Genomic DNA, 20,291 nt, shown 5'->3' on the forward strand with positions numbered 1-20,291 from the left:
AATAATCATAGTAATAATAATAATAATAATAATAATAATATAATAATAATAATAATAATAATAATAATAAAAAAAAAAAAAAATTCAAATTTGCACTATGTCTCTTCTTCAGTTCTTCTGCTTTTCTACTTTTTCTCTTCTATTTCGTGTCGTTTTTCACCTCAATGGTCGTTTTCTTCTTCAGTCCATCAAGGTGGTTTTGTTTTGCAGTGTGTGTTCATTCAAATTGTCGTTTTGTGAGTGGCATTATCCTATGAAGAATGTTCTTTCTTCTCTGTTGATTCAGTTTGGAGGGAAAACAAAACAGTTATGACTTTTTCATTTTTGAGTGAAAAGAAAATAAAAAACAGTGTCTGATAATAAACAAATTTTAAAAAAATGGTTTTTTTTTGTTTGTAGTAAAGCTTTGAACTTGATCTTTTATTTTGTGTTTTTTTGTTTGTAGCAAGTGTTTCTTCTTGTATGGATATAATAGAAAAGAAGTTTAATAAAAAACAATGATGGGTTTGGGTGTTTTTATTTTGAGTGAAAACAGTATTTTGATTAACAAGTTTTAAGAAAATGTTTTAGTTTTTTTTTTTTTTAGTAAAGTTGTGAACTTGATCTTTTTTCTTGTAGCGAGTGTTTGTTCTTGTTTGGCTATAATGGAGAAGAAGATTAATAAAAAACAATGATGGGTTTGAATTTCAAAAAATGGGGATTTTGAGTTTTTGTTTGTGGTGAAGTTGGTTTTTTTAGGCTTTGTTATTTTTTTTTTTGTTTGGTAGAAAGTGTTTAGGAAATGAGTGATGCTAGTGAAAAAGGTTCTTTGACAATAACAGAAAAGAAGAATAGTAATAATCAAAAGCAAGGTGGTTGTGTTGGAATTTTTTTCCAGCTATTTGATTGGAATAGAAGAGTCACAAAGAAGAGATTTTTCTCCAACAAACTTCTTCCTCCTGGTTAGTCTCATGTAAATAATACAAAAATGTTTTTTTTTTTTTTTAAACTTTAAACTATTTACTTCATTTTATTTTTTATTTATCTCTATCACACACATTTGAGATTGGCAATGGTAATGAATTTTATGTGTCAAATGAAATATTTTTATGTCTATTTCTATTTCAAATGAAAGTAGTGTTAAATAAGTGAGATTTTATTGAAAATGATCAATATTTTATTCATTATTAATATTTATGAAATGTGAGATAGACAAGATAAATGTGGGATTTTGACATGAGGGTCTTGTTCAGATTCTTCTTGTGGTTTGTGGAAACTGATGATAGTGTTTGGTTTTTGTTGTGAAATGTGTCAGCTTGTGCAAAACAAGATTCTTTGAAGAAGTTTAAAGGAGATGAGAAAATGCCTAATTCCAAGTTCCATTTGGTAAGAATATGTTATAGTTGTGTTGGTTTGAGTTTAGTTTTCTTTGGTGTTGAACTTGAAAAGCTTTCTTTTAGGTGGTTGGTTACTGTGTTGTCAATCACGGATAGTAGAAAATAGCTGTATTTCAAATTTTGCTATGCTACAACGCTGCTATAACTGCTATTTGACAACACTGGTTGGTTGTTGTGATTATATTTTTATCATTTTTGTTTGAATTGTAGATTGCTAATAGGAACAATGGAGGTTTCACAAATGCTAAAAAAGTAGAACAGAAGCATGAAATGAGAGTTCCAAGTCTTGTAGCTAGGTTAATGGGTCTAGAATCAATTCCATCTTCAAAGAGAGATAATAAGTCCAAGAAATCTTCTTCCTTTTCTGATAGTGATAGTGATGAGTCTTTGGATGAAAAGCAAGACGTTGATTTTGAAATCAAAGTTGCAAATGCAAGGCATGATTCAAGACCTCAGAAGCATCGAAAAACCGAGGCGAATGAGAGAAGGTCTGTCACTAGGTTTGGTGCTGAGGCACTGCAAATTAAGAGTGTTCTGTCACAAGTTAGAAGGTATAATCATCATCATCATCATCACCATCATTCTAAACTTGTTTCTCCTTTGAAGAGTCCGAGAGTTTCTTCTGGAACGAGTGCGTCTCGAAGCTCGAGGTTGATAGAAGCAGCTACTAAGATCTTGGAACCTGGTTTGCAGGCCAAATGTAGATCTAAATATTCTCTTACATCTTCCATTTCAAAGTATCCTCTCAATAATGGCATTATGACAGAAATGGCAGGGCATACTTGCAAAAATTGTGGCAATTCGGTCGATTCTGTTGGCTGCAAGCAAGAGATTGAGATCAGCACACCTATTGTTTCAGATGTTTTCACCAAGTTTTCTTCGATATCAGCGCAAAAGGGAATGCCATTCGTATCCTCTCATGAAAATGATGTAGTTTTTCTGAGAAGCCAAGAGAAGATCATAACTCTTGTTGACGAAAATGTTAAAAAGAATGCTTATTCTTGTAATAAATCCACTTCCAGAAGAATGCATGTGCATGCAAAATGTGATGATGACAATTCTTCTTTTGCCTTCAAAAGCAAAACTCGAACACAAGAACGTGTGTTAAGCAGTGAAAGAATGTCACATGAATGTAGAACAAGTAATATACAAGAGAAGAGAGTATCATCAGTTGGAACTGCAAGCCCTGCAAGTGGAAATAAAGAATTTGTTGCTTCAAATAGAAGCTTAACCGGTCGAACAAGGATAAGGTCTCCTACGAAGGAAAATAGTTGCAAAATTGATCTTGAAAGGAAATCTTCAAATAGACAAGGTAATTTGATGGCTCACTTAAGCGCCATAGAGAGGAAAAGAAGGATTCCAAATGTCTCACAAGTTGGAGATACAGATAATGTCAATTTTGTTACATTGAAACATAGAAATGTTAGTTCTAATGCACAACGAGGAAAAAGAAGGAACTTTGATGCTCTCTCTCCAAGCAATTGTAATGTCAAATGTAAAAGAGGTGGTTATATAAAAACAGATAAGATTAGTGACAATAATAGGATCAATAATGCAATTGAAAAGGAAGAGACAAGAAGTGATAATGAGATTAAGACTTGTTACCAAAGGCACTCACCTTTGAGAGGAGATGCTATAGGTGCTTTTCTAGAACAGAAGTTGAAAGAATTAATAACTAGAGAAAATGAGGAGTTGGCTACTAGTGATCAACCTAAAAGATCATCTGCTTTGATTCTTCACGAGTTGATAGCTGTTCTGAGTGCCAAACATCTTATATGTTCTGATGATCATATGTTAGATGACAAAGATCATAAGGTTGGTTTCCGTGTCCATTTTCGCTTTCTATATTGTAAAATTTGAGTTTAGTTTAATCTTTGATCCTTTCACATTTTCTATTAGTTCAAATTCCGCTATGATATAGTGTTGCTATAGTCACTATTTGATAACACTGTGTACTAAATCATGTAATGCAGAGTAATAGAAGTTTGTTCAAATTTTGATATGCTATAGTTCCACTATTTTACTCTGTCTATCAGTTCAAATTCTGCTACGCTATAGTGCTTCTATGGCTGCTATTTGACGACACTCCTATACTTTTTGTTTGTTCAAAGGACTGTGTTGTTGATATTTCCTGAAATCAGTTACATATAAACAAATGAGCTTTGCTTATACTCAATATGAGCATGATCTATCTATTCTAATGCAATGTATTATTAAAACATGTTCTTTGATTGGTACATTATGACTATTGTACTCTGATATCATCTTCTGTTTCTACTGATATCAGCACGAGACAAATCATGTTCGATTGTTACGAACGTCTTGCAATGGTAATCATCTCAGTCCTGGATCAGTCCTAGAAGCTTCCTTTTCTTCCAGTAGTCTTGATGAAAGCTCAGGTAAATTCAATCAGAAAATATGATTTCTAATTTTTATTCATCTAATCACTCCGGTTTTTGAGCCAAGTTTAACTCCTCATTGATTTAATTCCAGGACACGGTTTTCACCTTGACTCTATAAATCGTTTGTACGATCAACCTCAACGGTTGGAACGTGATACCAAACTTTTCGATTCCTCAATATCATTTAACATAGGGAAGATAGGATGTAAGATACTGGCTGAACTTGTTAACCAAATTCACAAGATACTGCAAAGTTTAGATTCTTTTTGGACAAGATTGACAGTAAGCAAGCTAAACCATATGAAAGAAGTTATCTTCAACACCGAATTGGTTCTTGGAAATGTAGAAAGGCACAATGAGGGTGGAGTGCTTCCACAACTTCTCGTATATCGCATCCTTGATGAACTAGACAACATGGTAAATGATGCTACGCAGAGAAATTTCAATTTCAACGGCTTTATGAGTTACGAGGAATCGGAAAATAGAAGCCAACTTAGAGGATTTATGTTTGATTGTGTAATTGAATTTCTAGAATCAAATTGCTGCCAACATTATTACAATGTATTTAAGTTATGGTCTGCATGGACAAAGGTTCCTTTATGCATGAAAGCTGATATTTTGATTCATGAGGTTAAGAGTGAGATTAAGAAATTGGAATGTAATGTTGGAATGGTACCTGATCAAATTATAGAATGGGAGATAAATCATTCAGTAGGGAAATGGAGTGATTTCAATGTTGAAGCTTTTGAGGTTGGTGTTGATATTGATGGCGATGTAATTCAAATTTTGGTTGATGAAATTGTTGAAGATCTTGTAGATTTCAGGCATGTTATTATTTGAAGTTATAAGATATTAAAACTTTTCTAAGATGTTTACTGCAATATATCACCAGTAATTTGACTGGTCTTTTTTTGTTCTGATCCAAGATTTATGTTATTTGTTGTACAAATAGATTGATGATGGTGTTTCTAATATAGGCCTCTCGGGATCTTTTGGATAGCGGTCCTTAATTTTGTCGAAATTTATGCTGCGACATCAAATTTTTGATGTTTTTGCAATCACAATGTAACTGCAATTGAGACTAATACATTTGGCTACAATTTTTATTGATTATCAATTTTCTTGTGACGCGACTACAATTTAAATTTGTTTCGATTTAGAAGCAAAAGATTCCTCTCAAATGTTGAATTTGGTGAATTACCATATTACTAGTTTTTCAATGAATCCTGAAAATGATTCTAAATTTCAGAACACAAACAAAATCATCTCCACTTAAGAAGGAATGATAAAACTAAGTATTTGTTCTATATGATATTTATAGCAATCAACACTCTTACATACATCAAAGCTTTACATAACACTATAAATCCCTCAAAAGTAATTAATAAAATTCAAAACAAATGAACAATGAATTATGAAAAACAAAAGAGAAATATCAGGGAAAAAAAATCAACAAACAATGAGAAAAAAAATCCAAACTTTGAATAACCCCATTGACCATTTCAACAGCACCACCACATTCAAAACTGTCTGTGTACCGAAACTGTCTTCCCTATAACTCTACTATTCCTTCCTCCTCTACCTTCACCATTGATGGCAATAGCAGTAGCAGAAGACAAACTTCTAAGCTCATCGAAGCTAGCATAACTCTTCCTTGCAACCGAAACACTGACACCAGCACCGCCTATTTTCTTCTTCTTCTTTTCTCCTGCACTCTCTGACTTACTCCCTCTTGAACTTGACACCACACCATTATTCTCCTTAGAAAAACTACTCTTAGAAGGTGGTGTCATCATCTCCATCATTGTAGGCAAATTATTCATTGGCTTCCTATTCTCTTTCCTCAATGCTGCAGAGAAATCAGGCACAGATTGAGCAACATTAAAAGACCCTTTTCTCCCATTAGCCAAACCACCTTGAAACTTAACCTCTTTCCTTGTTTGTGTTACAAGTTTTGTTTGTTCAAGCTCCAAACTTTCTTCTTTTTCCAAAGACCCTTTTCTCCCATAAGCCAAACCACCTTGAAACTTAACCTCTTTCCTTGTTTGTGTTGCAAATTTTGGTGGTTCAATCTCCAAATTTTGATCTTTTTCCAAAGACCCTTTTCTCCCATAAGCCAAACCACCTTCAAACTTAACAATTTTCCTTGTTGGGGTTGCATGTTTTGGTTTTTCAATCTCCAAATGTTCTTCTTGTTCCAATGACCCTTGAAACCTAACTTGTTTCCTTGTTGAGGTCACAAGTTTTGATGGTTCAAGCTCAAAACTTTCTTCTTGTTCCAGAGACCCTTTTCTCTCATAACCAAAACCACCTTGAAACCTAACAATTTTCATTGTTGGAGTCACAACTTTTGGATCTTCAATCTCCAAATTTTCTTCTGGAACTTGCATCAAACACTTCATACGCAACCTTGTTTCTCTTAATTCAGCATAAGCTTCATAATTTGGTCCTCTCTCCATGATGTAACTATCTGAAGAGGTGAGTTTAAGAGGGAAAGGTTGGTCTGAATACGGTGGATTCTGATTAAGGATCAATGAAATGGGATCAAGGAAATGAAGAAGAGGATCAGGAATTGGGTTTGTATTTCTTGACATAATAGTAGTAATTGATTTTGATGATGAAATATTGAAATTGAAAGTTGAGATTTTTTGGGATTCTTTCACTTTTCATCAATGTTGAAGTTGTTAAAGTGAAAAAGATTTAATTTTTGTAACGGTCTAATTTTTGGGTAAGAGAGAGAAAAGACAACCTTTTTTTGGTCTAAACCTAATGTTTAAAACTTTAACGTTAATATGTCTTGTTGAGACTAATGTTCAACTTTTAGAAGAATCTAATAATAAATCAATGTGGACTTTGAATTATATATAAATAATTAAATTATAGATATTTGACTTTCGTGATAATTAATTTTAGAATTATACATTATTATAATTTGTCTATAATATAAAATATGTATATGAAAATTAAACTCATGTTATTAATAGTTTCACTAATTATAATTGTTTTGGATTCCAAAGAAAGGTTTTTCTTTTTTACGTTAGATCTTCTTGAGCTTGATTAATTATAATCATTTTTAATATTCTGTATTCTAGTTATTCAAATAGTAGCAATATTTTCACACTATTTTTTCATACCTTTGCATTCTGCAACATCTGTTTTTCTTTTTAAGTAGCTACAACTGATTAATCATATTCAAAAATATGATTAATTTAACTCACAATTAAAATTGTGATTAATTTAATTATATATCGAGAACAAATTATTAAATTTATCATTCAAAAGAATATTTACAATATATAGACTATTTGATTTAGTGATGATTAAAATTGATTTTGAACCGATTAATTTTTATAAAATTGATTTTAACTAAAATTAAGTTAAATTTAAAATGTATTTTTATTCAAGCAATATATGAAATTATTTATATTTAGATATATTATATAAAAGTGTGTTCAATGATCAATTTTAGAGAAAATCACTTTTATAGTCAAAAGGTTTAAAAACTTCAAATTAAAATCAATTCTCTAGTCAAATTGAGTTTTATAAAAATATATTCAAAACGTGTAAAAAATAATTTTTTTACCACCAAAATCAAATATGTCTAATCTAAGAGTGAAACCAACTATACACATATAAGAATATCAAGAAATAAAATCCGACTTTAAATTAAGGAAGATACTTGAAATATGTATACAAAATGAAACAAATTAATTTTAGTCGGTTTATAATTGAAAATATCTCAAAGAAAATTTTCTATCTAAATTTAATGATGTTTGCAATTGATGCATCTTTCAACCGTGGTAGAGAATTTAAACTCATACATCGTTCTACTTAAAATCTAAATTTTTTTAATAGTGTGAATTTAAATGCGATTACTTAGAACAATATTGGTGTCCATTTTTATTTTTGGTTTATTTTCTTCTCAATCGTAGAAGAGATGTGATTTAAGACTAATTTTTGGTTCATAATTACTAAATTTATGTAATTTTTATCTCGTGATTTTTTTTCTCAATCATATTTTCTCTTTGTGATTTTTTTTATTTCGTTGACTAGATGCGATGTTTAGTTTCCCATTTTATTTAGATTGATATACAGAAAAATTCAATCGATGACCTCAGCATCTTCAACGTTGCAGATCCATAAACATATGTATTCAATCACTTTAGTTTGATCAAATTTGTAGATATTTTATTGTTTTATATTATTAACTTGGATATTGTGAGTTTGTTAGTAGATTCTTAAGAAGGAGATAAAATGAAATAAAATTAGGGATTAAGAATTAGAATAGGAATATGTATTTTTTTTTAATATTTTTGTAATTAAATTATATAATAAAATAAAAAAATATATTTTTACAAATATAAAATGTATTTTATAAATTAAAAATAATAATAAAATATAATTGATCTACATGAAATTTTCCATATAATTAAAAAATGACACTTTATCAAATTTTAAAATAAGATTATGTTTGAGAACCAAACTCAAATACAAATACAAATACAATATAAAGACTAGTTTTGTGATTCAACTAAAATAGGAGGATTAAAATTACAATTAATATTATTATTATTATTATCATTATCATTATTATTGTTATTATTATTATTGTTGTTGTTGTTGTTATTATTATTATTATTATTATTATTATTATTATTATTATTATTATTATTATTATTATTATTATTATTATTATTATTATTATTATTATTATTATTATTATTATGTAATTGTCAATGCTGGAATGTGGGACCAGTTGGACGTCAGAATAGAAAAGAAAGGACATTAGACAGCACCATCCCCAACGGTGGGCTCCGACCTCATTCCATAATCTATATCTATCTGTCCCAGAACTCCAACGTCAGAAAATCATGTTCTTTTCAAAAAACAAAAAAACAAAATCATATTACTTTTTAAAAGAATTTAATAAATTATCATTTCAACCTATATAAAAATATACGATATTGTCATTTTAATTTTTAATTTAAAATAAAAATTTAAATTAGCTTTTAAATTATTAAAATAGTTTTTAAAATATATAATTTATTATCATAAAAATTATTAAAAGATTCAATTTAACGTTAAAATAATATATGATCTTTACAACTTTAAATAATAAATTGAGTGATATTTTAATAATTTGATGATTAATTTAATTTTTTTATTAAGTTAATAGTCTAAATGATAATATTCTATATTTTCAAGAATTAAATGATATTCATTACATGAAATAAAAAATTTCAGATACTATAATCAATCAAATTATAACTTATAAGTAATTACGATAAATGTTAAATATTATTAACAATATAATAATTGTGATCGATTGAAAATATAAAAATATTTATAATAATATATAATTAAATTCTTTAACCACCATCATTTTTTATCAACAAAAGCTCGTAGTCATTCATTTTTTACTAAAAAAATATAGAGTACATTTTCTTTATTTGTATTTCATATTTTTCTATCACATTTAACAAAAGAAAAGTTTATGTAAATATATAATATCTAATATCAGAAATATATATATATATATTCTTTCTATTTTTATATAAAAATTCATTTTTATTTTTTAATGCTTATATTTTTTTATTTTAATTTATACAATATTTATTTATGTTTAAATTGATCGATGTAATAATTAATATTACTCTCCTAGTATAAGCTATATAAAAACTAAAATGTATATTACACATATTACAAGATCAATTCTATAAAGACAATGCACCTATTTTTTTTAATAAGAACAAATTTAGCACCGATAAGAATAAAAAAAATATAAAAAAAATAAATTTTTATATTAAAACAAAAAATATATAGAGATTGAAATTAAAAATAATTATATTTGCGTTAATAAAAAATTGCAATAAATATATAGGTTGACGTAAAATAGTTTTAAGATGGAGTATAGTTATTTGGCAGAATATGAATTTGTTATTATTTTTTTTTTTCTGCTAAAAATTGAAAATGTTATTCTGGGTACAAATTGAAAATTGAAAAGGTTAATTAACATTAGCTATTAAAAATGGAATTCAACACCAACTTGGACTTTGTCATTATTTGTTAGTTTACTCAGTAGCGATCCTATCGAAGCTTTTTCTTCATTCCTTCAAAAAAATCACAAATTTCATCACCCTTTTGTACGGTGATTCATCTTTCACTTCCTTTTCAATCTCATTTGATTTTATATATATAAAAAAAACATTTGCATGCATGCTATTGCATTTATTTTTTGGTGTTGTTGTTTTTTACATTTTATAAATATGCATTTTTTTTGAAACATTGAAATGCTTTAATTTTCTGGGTATTGCTTTTTTTTTTTTTGTATTTGTTTTCTACATTTTATAAATATGCATTTTTTGAAAAATTCGCAGTGGTTTAATTTTCTGGGTATTTGAATTTTGTAGAAGATAATATGCAAGCATCAACTGTTTCTGTTAAAGGTAGCATTTTTGGGGCTCAAAACCAAAGGGGCTTGTTGGGTTTTGGAGAATTCAGAAATGGGAGTGTTTTAAGACCCAAAAGAGTTTTCATGATAAAAAATTCCAATTTATGTGGATCAAGGATCAGTTCTGTCAGTGCAAGAGTTGGTTTTGGTGGCATTTTGGTTTCCTCTGCTAAGTCCAGATCAGTCAGGGTTCAATCTTCTGGTTTGCACTTTGCATGCTGTTGCTGATTTTTTTTAATGTCTTTGCTTTATTGGATTTTATGGAATTTTTTGGATTTGAATTTGATGGAGATATGTAATGTGTTTGATTCATGTAGATATGTCACTGTCATGTTTTGTTTGCTTGATGATTCTTTTTTTGAGTTTCTTGGCAAGATTGCTTATTAGTTGTTTTGATTTTGTTGTTTTGTTTCTTAGTTTTGATTTGAGTTTCTGTATTTAGTTTATTAGATTTTCTTGGCATGATTACTTGTTGCTTATTTGATGGTGTTTTCTAGAAGATTTTGCTTGTTTATGTGTATATGACATTCTGATCTCTAATTTCCCGAACATGAAATTTTGTGTCTGATAGTTTTGTCAAACAGTGGGTATAAGCGGAGAGGAATTTGAACAAATTGTTATTGTTCTGTAATACGCTATTTTGTACAAAGTATTGTTAAATAGCAGATATAGAGATGCTATAGAATTGTATCATATGAGAATTTGAATAATCTGCTATTTTCTACAATCTGCAATTGACAAAACTGGTGTTTGATACAACATACACGAATAGTTAATTTTGCAATAGTTAGGCAATTCAGTTATTAACAATAATGTTTATTTCTCTTTCGGGTTTTGTGAAACTATGTCAGTGTATATTATTGAATTCCTCTTTTTTAATTTCCTTTAGCCGCTTAGTTGTTCTGAATATCATCTCCGAAATATATGTGATGTCAATATGCTTATGAGAGCAGATTCATTTGCTTTGATTTTGAAAATACTGTTTTAGTGCTGAAAATTCCGATCACATGTCTTATATTTGCAAAGTCTCTGAACATGTTTCATAAGCTTTTTGTGTGAATCTGGCCCTTATGCATTGTTGGAACAATCATAGCAAGTAGAACTGGGTTGCAGATGGAGATACCGAGCATGTTATCCCCCCCGTTCCTCTGGGAAAACCTTCTGGAACCGTTCTACCCTATGTCGGTGTTGCTTGCCTTGGAGCCATTTTATTTGGATACCATCTTGGGTATGAATATCCTCTTCATGTTAGCATACCATTATCTTCATAAATCCATTTGAGTTATAGGAATGATGATCTGAGCCACTTCTGTATGTCTGAAATTTTTGTCGATATGACATGTATTGAATCTAATGTAGAGCTCTTACTACTTTTCATTTAATAATATATTTTCATTGGATAATAGCAATGCCCTGTTTGGTGCAGGGTGGTAAATGGTGCTCTTGAATACCTTGCTAAGGATCTTGGAATTGCTGAGAATACAGTTCTACAAGGTACTCGGTCTTTTTTAAAAGAATGCATACATTGAGGGACTGTATGGATTACCTTATTTGAGCATGTCTACTTGCATGAGCACTTCTGAAACTATTTGAGAGAGCTTATGGAAATAGTTTATGACATGTCCATAAGCTATTTTCATAAGGTCCTTAGGATAGCTTATATGAAAAAAAATTGACTTTATTTTATCTTTTGTTATAGAAATAGGCATAGCTTATAAATGAACACTTATATGAAAAGTGTTTATGCTATAAGGGCTTAATTAAGCATTGTTTATCCAAATAGTGCCTTAGTTGTATATGTAGACAATGAGAATTATAGATATTTATGAAAATACTATCTCTTAATTTTTCACTCATGTGTTGATCAATTTATTGGTAGATAAGCAGAAAATGGTTCTTCTTTTATTTATGGCAGAAAGTTTAAGTTAAAATTTTGTTACTTTTGTTCATTTGTGAATCTCTTTGCCTTTTACCTGTAACTTTTATTTCAAAAGGTTCTAGCTTCACTTGCTTACGCCCAATCAATGTATTCTCTCAATTCTCATGAGTGTGTAATCTGTGAACAGGATGGATTGTCAGCGCACTACTTGCCGGTGCCACTGTCGGTTCATTTACTGGTGGAACATTGGCTGATAAATTCGGCAGAACTAGGACTTTTCAGTTAGATGCAATCCCTCTAGCAGTTGGAGCATTTCTTTGGTCTGTTAGTTATTTCCAGTGCAAAGTTTGATGATTTTATATACTTTTGAAATCCGTTTTGTTAAACTATGACATATTTTCAGTGCTACAGCGCAAAGTGTTCAGACAATGATCATTGGTCGTTTACTTGCTGGTATAGGAATTGGCGTTACATCTGCTATAGTACCGCTATACATATCGGAGGTGATGACTTAGGAAATTTCTTGAATCTTTGTGATTTTGATTACATCGGTTATATTGACAATATAATAATTCCTTCTTTTGGGCAGATTTCACCAACTGAAATTCGTGGGGCACTCGGATCCATTAATCAACTTTTTATATGTATTGGGATTCTTGTCGCTCTCGTGGTTGGGCTTCCTCTGTCTGGAAATCCTCTATGGTATTGAGTTGTTTCCCCTTACCACTTTTAATCAATGCATGTTGGAGATGGAGGTTGTGTACTATATTTGTGTATTTTCAAAAGTTCTCACTTTTGTTGTTTGCATGCTCATGGAAGAGAAATTTGACATGCATCAGTGTCTGACACCTGTATGCCACTTGTGCAACACGTGTCTAACTAAAATAAACTTTTTTTCCTTTGATTCGACACATCTTAGACACTCCTCAAACACAATTCAAACATACCTACGGTAATAACACACATATGCTTTTAGGGTTGTGCGCATATGCTTTTGGATATTTAGAGATATAATCTGAAAACCATTATAAATGCAGCTGCGAACTCATATTTTGGATATTGAAGTTTTGCAACTATGGTAAAAGATAGATTGAAGTATTCAACAAGCTATATGTTGATCTATAGAAAATTATTTTAAATCCTTTTATTCTTAGCTTATTTTTGTTCGACTAATATTTGAAGTTCATACTTATTATTTCCATATAACGTAAGTCATAGCTTGTTTTTACAACCAAACACATTCTGATTCACCGGAAATCTCTTTCTTATTTTCTCTTTCTGAAAATTAAACTTCCAAGTCGATTTGATTCTATTAGTTTCATGTTTATATAAAAACTTCATTCACTGTATTCATGGTTTTATCTTTTTATTTTTATTTTTTCTTCTTGGAGGATTGAGAAACATTTGCTGGTCAGTTCTACTTCTTGTAACTATGCCATTTTATTTTATCAGGTGGCGAACAATGTTTGGCATTGCAATAGTTCCATCAGTTCTATTAGCTTTAGGAATGGCAATTTCTCCGGAAAGTCCCCGTTGGCTTTACCAGGTTTTCCTGCAACTCTCTGGTATCTTTTGTTGTGGAAACAAACAATAAGTTCACATGGACATTAAACCATTAGAAAAAAAAGTTACTATCTCGATCCGTTTTTTATAAGCCCATTTTGTCATATTCACATATATTAAGAACAATAGGTAATGTATTTTATGTGCTGATTGTGTATGAATGTTACTCAAATACCCTTTTGTGTATATGTGTTCAACTCTGATTTTCATCTTCTGAGACAAATTAGTTAGTAGTATTAATTAAAGGTATATTTAGGGGGGAAAATGTATCTAGTAATACGAAATAAGACTTATATTTAGTGACAAATTTTGTTTCTAAAGACGGCTTATAGTTAGGGATAGAGCTGGTACTATTTTTAGACACATCAATGACTTTTTGTCAAATATTCATATCATGAAACTAACCATTGGATTACATTGTCATATGGCAACAACTTTGCAGATAAAACTATAAGCTTATTCAATGTCTAGGAAGTAAAGTACATCAAAGCATAGAATATTTATGTTCTAAATATATTAAACCATAGAATATTCAATGTCAAGGAAGTAAAGTACATAAAACCATAGAATATGTTTAAAATGGGTCGACATTGTAAGAGTCACAATACTTATATTTTGTAATAGTCCAACAGAAATGCATATTACACATATCTGTCACATTGTTTTTTTCAGTATATCGGTTCAGAATTTAACAAGATAATTTTCAAAAAACAATTTAATGAGATAATTTAATTGTAGGTTTTCTGAGAAAATTCCATGTATTGTTTTACAGCAAGGAAAAATCGCTCAAGCTGAAAAGGCTATTAAAACACTATATGGAAAAGAAAGAGTTGCTGCAGTTATGCATGACTTAAGAACAGCGACTCAAGGTTCTTCTGAACCCGAAGCAGGGTGGCTTGATCTGTTTAGTGGCCGATATTGGAAAGGTATCCTAATTATCGTTTTAGTCTAACTCTAGGTTAGATAAGCCATGAGACTTTCTTTTACAAAGTTTGCTTTGATAAGCCATGAGGCTTCCTTTGTAGGGTTGAGTTAGGTCAGCCAAGATTTGAAGATGGTACCAGAGCTTAGTCATCCGCTATCGGGCCACTCAGTTCACGCTTGAGTTGTCCTGTCATAGGCGTGAGGGGATGTGTTGAGAGTCTCTTAGCTTACAAGTTGGTTTTGTAGGTTGAATTAGACCCTACTCAAATTCTAAGCATTATATTGAGACCCTTCTTTTATACCTGATATAATTTTTACAAATTATTTCGTAACGAGACCTATATCAATATATCATGGTTTTTGTTTTAATTTTGCTGCCCAACTTCATTTTACTTTACTCATAATTGATTATGATTTCTTATATGAATTGGCGTAGTGCTTTACCAAAAAATGTCTCCTTGCAGTTGTCAGTGTCGGGGCAGCGCTTTTCTTGTTCCAACAGTTGGCTGGAATAAATGCTGTGGTGTATTATTCGACTTCTGTGTTCCGTAGTGCCGGAATTGCTTCTGATGTTGCAGCAAGTGCCCTGGTTGGTGCATCAAATGTTTTTGGTTAGTATTTTTAAAATCTTAAATATGTCTATTCTGCCTTCAATTTATTTGTTTAACAAAAGTTAATTGTGTATGTTGCAAAAATATGATACTGTTTGTGTCTTTTTTTATTGTTGCAGGAACTGCTATTGCTTCCTCATTGATGGACAAACAAGGAAGAAAAAGTCTCCTTATCACAAGCTTTAGTGGGATGGTAGTGTCTATTTTTAGTTCACATCTGTCTTAGACCTATAAAGAGAAAAAATGTCAGATATTACATGGTAGATTAATGAGATGTGTGAAATGAAACAGCTCAGTAATAAGAGTTTGAACTCATAACATCAAGGGACGAAGTTCAAATCTCATAGGAGACAGTTGTAAAATAACTAACTACTTCAATAAATAATAATTTTCCCTTCCCAAAAAAAATACTACGAGGTTTAATTTCATTTTAATATTGTATTATATATTATAGAAGCATAAGTTGGTTGGTAGGCATGTACCTATTCATAGTCTTCTTGAGGGAGTTGCTTCAATATAACTCAAACATAATTTCGTTATAAATCTAACTAATTTAAAGTTCTCCTGATGAAATGATGTCTTTGTATTTATGTCTGTTCTTTCCCAATAACTTCATTTAATTTCTTGTCCGATATAATTTTTATTCGCCGAACAACTTTTATTTATATAATTGACAGACTTTTCTTTATGTCTTTCTCAGGCTGCTTCTATGTTGCTTCTTTCGCTGTCCTTTACTTGGAAGGTCCTCATACCATACTCCGGCACCCTGGCTGTACTCGGGACTGTTCTGTATGTCATTTAATTTCATCAATAATTGTAATTCTACTCATTAAGGACTAGGGCTGTTTGGATCTACTAGCATAAGCATTTATGATACTATTTGAAATAGCTTTTGAAAACAGCTTATGACATGTTCAGAAACTGTTTTCAGCTTATTTCCATAAGCTCTTCGTGATAACTTATGAAAACAGCTTATAGCCTATATATAAAAATAGTTTAGCTTTTTTTTTTGTTAAAGAATAGCTTATGCATAAGCACTTAATTATAAGTTTATGCTATACGTACTTAAGTAAGTTGTTTATTCAAACAAGGCTTATAGTTTTTGTTTATTGTTTAAGCTTTTGATGATGTTGACTCTGATCTATGAATTTTAACCAGCTATGTCCTATCCTTCTCTCTTGGTGCTGGTCCTGTGCCTGCCCTTCTTCTACCGGAGATATTCGCATCCAGAATTAGAGCAAAAGCAGTTTCTTTGGCATTAGGCACACATTGGGTCAGTGACTTCACTATGAAATTTAACATTTTCTTTAATTAATGTCTTGATCTTGCCTTAAATGTTGAAAGTTGAACTATACTGCCTAGAGGCTTAAAAGAACAGAAGTTTTTGGTTCTTCATGATTGTGTGTTTACAGGATCTAGATTCGCTGCCGCAATGATATCACACAGTTTCACACTGTAATCAATGTTGACCATTGATTTGAGATCAATCAGCTTAAATTACACATTCACTTATTCAATATTAAACAGTCTCAACCATCAATTTAGATCTGACAGTCAAGATCAATAACTGTAGCATGCAGTTACTGCATGGAATCTGTTTCCGTGTTTCGTGATTGTTTGTAAAACATCATTTTAGATATTTTGATTTTGCAAAAGCAAAATTGAGTTTGAAGTGAAGTTGATTTATGTTTAGAAATTTGTCTCAAATGCAAATTTTGTAGTAAAACTTGGTTTGAAAATTTTCACCCTAATGTTTAACCTGCATTGTCTCATTTCTAATGAACATTTTTTTTTCTTGTCTTATCAGATATCCAACTTCGTCATCGGCCTTTATTTCTTGAGTGTTGTAAACAAGTTCGGTATCAGCTCCGTGTACTTAGGATTCTCAGCCGTGTGTGTTCTTGCTGTTTTGTACATAGTTGGTAACGTCGTGGAAACAAAGGGTCGGTCGTTGGAGGAAATAGAACTCGCTCTTAGTTCATCAACTTGAGAAACTTCAAGAAGTGGATGTGTTCATAATTCCAATGCTTTTCATGTTTTATGTTTCTACTCTTGCTACTTGTTTACACTACAAGTTACAATTTGTCTTGCAAGAGTTGTAATCGCGCTAAGGCCAACTTAGTTTGTTGTAACTAAATTTCGTTTGGTGTGCAAATATGGTAATAATAATGTTTGAGCTTTGGTTAAGTATGTATGTTTAATACCATCTTTTACAGTTTTTTTTTTTTTTTTTTGCTACAATGTGTGTAAATTTTGCCATCAAAGGTGCTTATAATTTATTTAGTAACTTATACACTAATTATATAAGCAAGTGTAATATAAATATTCAGTCATATTTTACTATTTGTCACTATATTCTTAAAATATGTTTGTATTATAACAAGAGAGCAAAATCTGATTGAATGTGTGTCTAAAGTTTATCAGGTCTCACGAAAATATCCTCCTAGGTAAGAATATGCATTCACTTTAGCAAAGTTTACCAATATCAGTCATGTTTTGTGCATACAAATCTAATTTTTGGCAATCATCCAAGTGCTGGAGAGGGCTGTATAAACTTGGGAAATAGATTCTCTCTCTAACCGCATCAATTACTACTCTCAAGTCTCAACCGCCCATTATAAATTAATGGTACAGACTGTTTAAAACTAATTTGATAAACGTGTAATCTGAACTATCAGTCTCATATTAACAGTCGAGATTATTTACTACGACTTCTCTTATAGTAAAGAATTTGGATTCATAAACTTGATTTAGAGCAGCATTCAATATGTCATTGATGTGTCCAAATTTCTTGAGTCTCTGACTCTCAACTTGTGATATGCAGAGTCTCCAATTCGGGGAAACGGGATAAGAGAAAATGCAAATATAAAACAAATAAATAAAATAAGGAAGGTTAAATAAAACAAAAGAATCTTAACTTTCTATTAGTCTGAAGACATTTTTTGATTGGTTACAGAGTTGATAATGCTAATATTACCAAATAGAACTCTATTATTTAACACCTTAATATGAGAATCATGATTATACATGTCAACTTAAGCCCCAAAAAATAGATATCTATGTTCCCATATCATGTAGTCCTCTGGCAAGTGCCACACAACAACTTGAGCACTTCAAGGACTATCCTCAACAATATTAATTTACAAAACATTTTGACAATATTTGATGGATTCCTCATTGCAGTTCCATGGTTGATATCTACATGTTGGATTTCCTCTCCCACCTCTCCTTGGTGTCAAGCCTGCAAATGTTCACAACACACATATCAAGAAGATAGTAAATGAAACATAAATAAGCAACCATATATACATGAACAACATAAAACTACCATACTATAAACAAAATTAAGGTGAAGTGTGCAGCTAAAATCAAGATTTCTGATTCAAGTAATTAAGAAACTACTGCTAACTAAGGTTTCCTACACGTCAACATAACACTCTTTTCACACTCTATTTCTAACGATCTGGAATTGCTGATGTCAAAAAACCATTCAGTCGCTACAATTTGAAAACTAGAACCATTGGATTAGATAAGATGATTTGCATTCAAGTTTGTCATTTGAATCTAATTTGTTGAGGTTAGAATGTGAAGTGTTGTCACCGAACGACTCTGGTTTGCTGACTGCAGTGACTATACTGTTCGTTTTAATCGGCCACACAAGACAACGTAAAATTTACCTTATAATAAACATTTACTGCAGTCATAATAAAACCATGCAACCAATGCAATAAGTTGAAGCTATTGGACTTGGATGAACACTAGACAACTCATATTTTGATTTCAATAAATTAGTTCCAAAATACAGACTAAGAAGGCGAGGCATCCGATTATATGCACTTCAGGAACTTGAGCCCGCTTGGATCACATCTAGAAAAATAGAAGCAGGAAGGCAACCAATGTCACAAGATGTATGCGAGCCGAGCGTTGATAAATACTCATTTCATGACAAACCTTCTACACTAAGACCAACTGAAATGAGTACATGTTTAGGAAAAAGATCTCACGAATATTGAGTAGTTGTCTTAAGCCTGGCAAAATACTTTATTAATGTGTGAGGCTGCAGAAAATATAACTACAAGCCTACAAAAGCTATTTCAATAGCAGCATTTTACAGCGGTTATTAAAGTCAATCCGAATTTATAATAAAGTAGCAGAAAATAATATTTCTTTTAATTTAATGTAAGTAGAGTTAGAGCTATACCCCCAATGCAATTTTGGCTTCTTTGATGCGTAAAGAACAGATGCACCACTCTTCGAGTCTTCAATTTTCGAATCATAGTTTTCACAATTGTTCAAGAGGCTTTGTTCTTTGTTATCAACTTTCAATCCGTGTGCTCCACTCTTCTTGCTATAAACATCATTACCTTGTGCCTTCTTAATGGCTTCATCTGCAGAATCCAATTCAAAACACAAAAAAGACATACTAACAGAGTGAGAACAAGAACAATATCACCAACAATACAAAGATCATTAAAACAAACAAACAGAACCTTTGGATTTTGTCTTAAACTTTGATTTTGACTTTAGTTGTAAGCGTTTCCTGTGCAATTCCTACATTCAAATGTACATTTAATGTTAACAGGGAAGAACAACAAACAGATATGACTAATGGTTAATGTACTCTGTCTAGAGAAACAGGCTCGGTTGATACCCGAGTTTGATCCTGGTAATCGAACAATTCATAGGCGAATTTTAGTTATCTCCCAGCCAAAAACAAATTAGATCATGTTTTGATAAACAACTTAATTGAGCTCATAAGCACTTTTGATATATGCTCTTATGTATAAAATATTTTTTTATAACAAAAGATAAAATAGATAGATATAATCTATAAATTATTTTCAAATGCAACTTTTAGAGCTTATGAAAATAAACTGAAAACAACTTATATTCATAACAACTTATATTCATAAGCTCTTTTCATAAACTCTCAAACATTCTCACAAACACTTATGTCGATAAATAAGTTCAAATAAATTAATCTAAACATTGTACACGACTACATGTCCCTTTTCTCCATGAACTGGAAAACCAATAGAAAAAACAAACAATTAAACAATACCCAAGTTCCAAAATATTGAGAAA

At 30.8% G+C, this 20,291-nt stretch overlaps 4 protein-coding genes across 7 annotated transcripts in view; 2 read left to right on the plus strand and 2 right to left on the minus strand.

Moving 5' to 3' along the window:
- The first annotated feature begins 134 nt into the window (after positions 1–134).
- LOC101506047 (uncharacterized) lies at positions 135–4,696 on the plus strand. The gene is made up of 5 exons (XM_004489556.4): positions 135–941; positions 1,295–1,365; positions 1,587–3,191; positions 3,664–3,775; positions 3,870–4,696. Exons 1-5 carry the CDS (start codon positions 782–784, stop codon positions 4,616–4,618), a joined length of 2,697 nt encoding a protein of 898 aa, XP_004489613.1. The 5' UTR covers positions 135–781; the 3' UTR covers positions 4,619–4,696.
- Positions 4,697–5,061: 365 nt separating this feature from the next.
- LOC101510754 (uncharacterized) lies at positions 5,062–6,554 on the minus strand. Its single transcript, XM_004489479.4, has one exon. It carries the CDS (start codon positions 6,370–6,372, stop codon positions 5,299–5,301), a length of 1,074 nt encoding a protein of 357 aa, XP_004489536.1. The 5' UTR covers positions 6,373–6,554; the 3' UTR covers positions 5,062–5,298.
- Positions 6,555–9,754: 3,200 nt separating this feature from the next.
- On the plus strand, positions 9,755–17,393 carry LOC101511078 (plastidic glucose transporter 4-like). Of its 4 annotated transcripts, none has more exons than XM_012712697.3 (14): positions 9,755–9,926; positions 10,189–10,431; positions 11,343–11,457; positions 11,656–11,723; positions 12,296–12,428; positions 12,512–12,611; positions 12,698–12,810; positions 13,561–13,654; positions 14,444–14,597; positions 15,060–15,206; positions 15,326–15,399; positions 15,907–15,995; positions 16,365–16,479; positions 17,014–17,393. In XM_012712697.3, exons 2-14 carry the CDS (start codon positions 10,197–10,199, stop codon positions 17,194–17,196), a joined length of 1,620 nt encoding a protein of 539 aa, XP_012568151.1. In that variant the 5' UTR covers positions 9,755–9,926; positions 10,189–10,196; the 3' UTR covers positions 17,197–17,393. The 4 variants fall into 4 exon arrangements, with proteins under 4 accessions (XP_012568151.1, XP_012568152.1, XP_027187740.1 ...); XM_012712698.3 differs by having other exon boundaries at positions 10,192–10,431; XM_027331939.2 differs by having other exon boundaries at positions 9,755–9,921; positions 10,192–10,431.
- A 711-nt stretch (positions 17,394–18,104) lies between these two features.
- Positions 18,105–20,291, minus strand: part of LOC101511386 (uncharacterized) — a 2,665-nt gene continuing 478 nt past the window's right edge. The window contains exons 2-4 of the mRNA XM_012712687.3: positions 19,697–19,757; positions 19,408–19,594; positions 18,105–18,447 (exon numbers count right to left, since the gene is read on the minus strand). Coding sequence (XP_012568141.1) covers positions 18,405–18,447; positions 19,408–19,594; positions 19,697–19,757 — 291 coding nt within the window. The 3' untranslated portion in view covers positions 18,105–18,404. The remainder of the gene's footprint in view (positions 18,448–19,407; positions 19,595–19,696; positions 19,758–20,291) is intronic.

This window comes from Cicer arietinum, chromosome 2 (assembly GCF_000331145.2).
Source record: "Cicer arietinum cultivar CDC Frontier isolate Library 1 chromosome 2, Cicar.CDCFrontier_v2.0, whole genome shotgun sequence".
Classification (NCBI taxonomy): Eukaryota; Viridiplantae; Streptophyta; class Magnoliopsida; order Fabales; family Fabaceae; genus Cicer; species Cicer arietinum.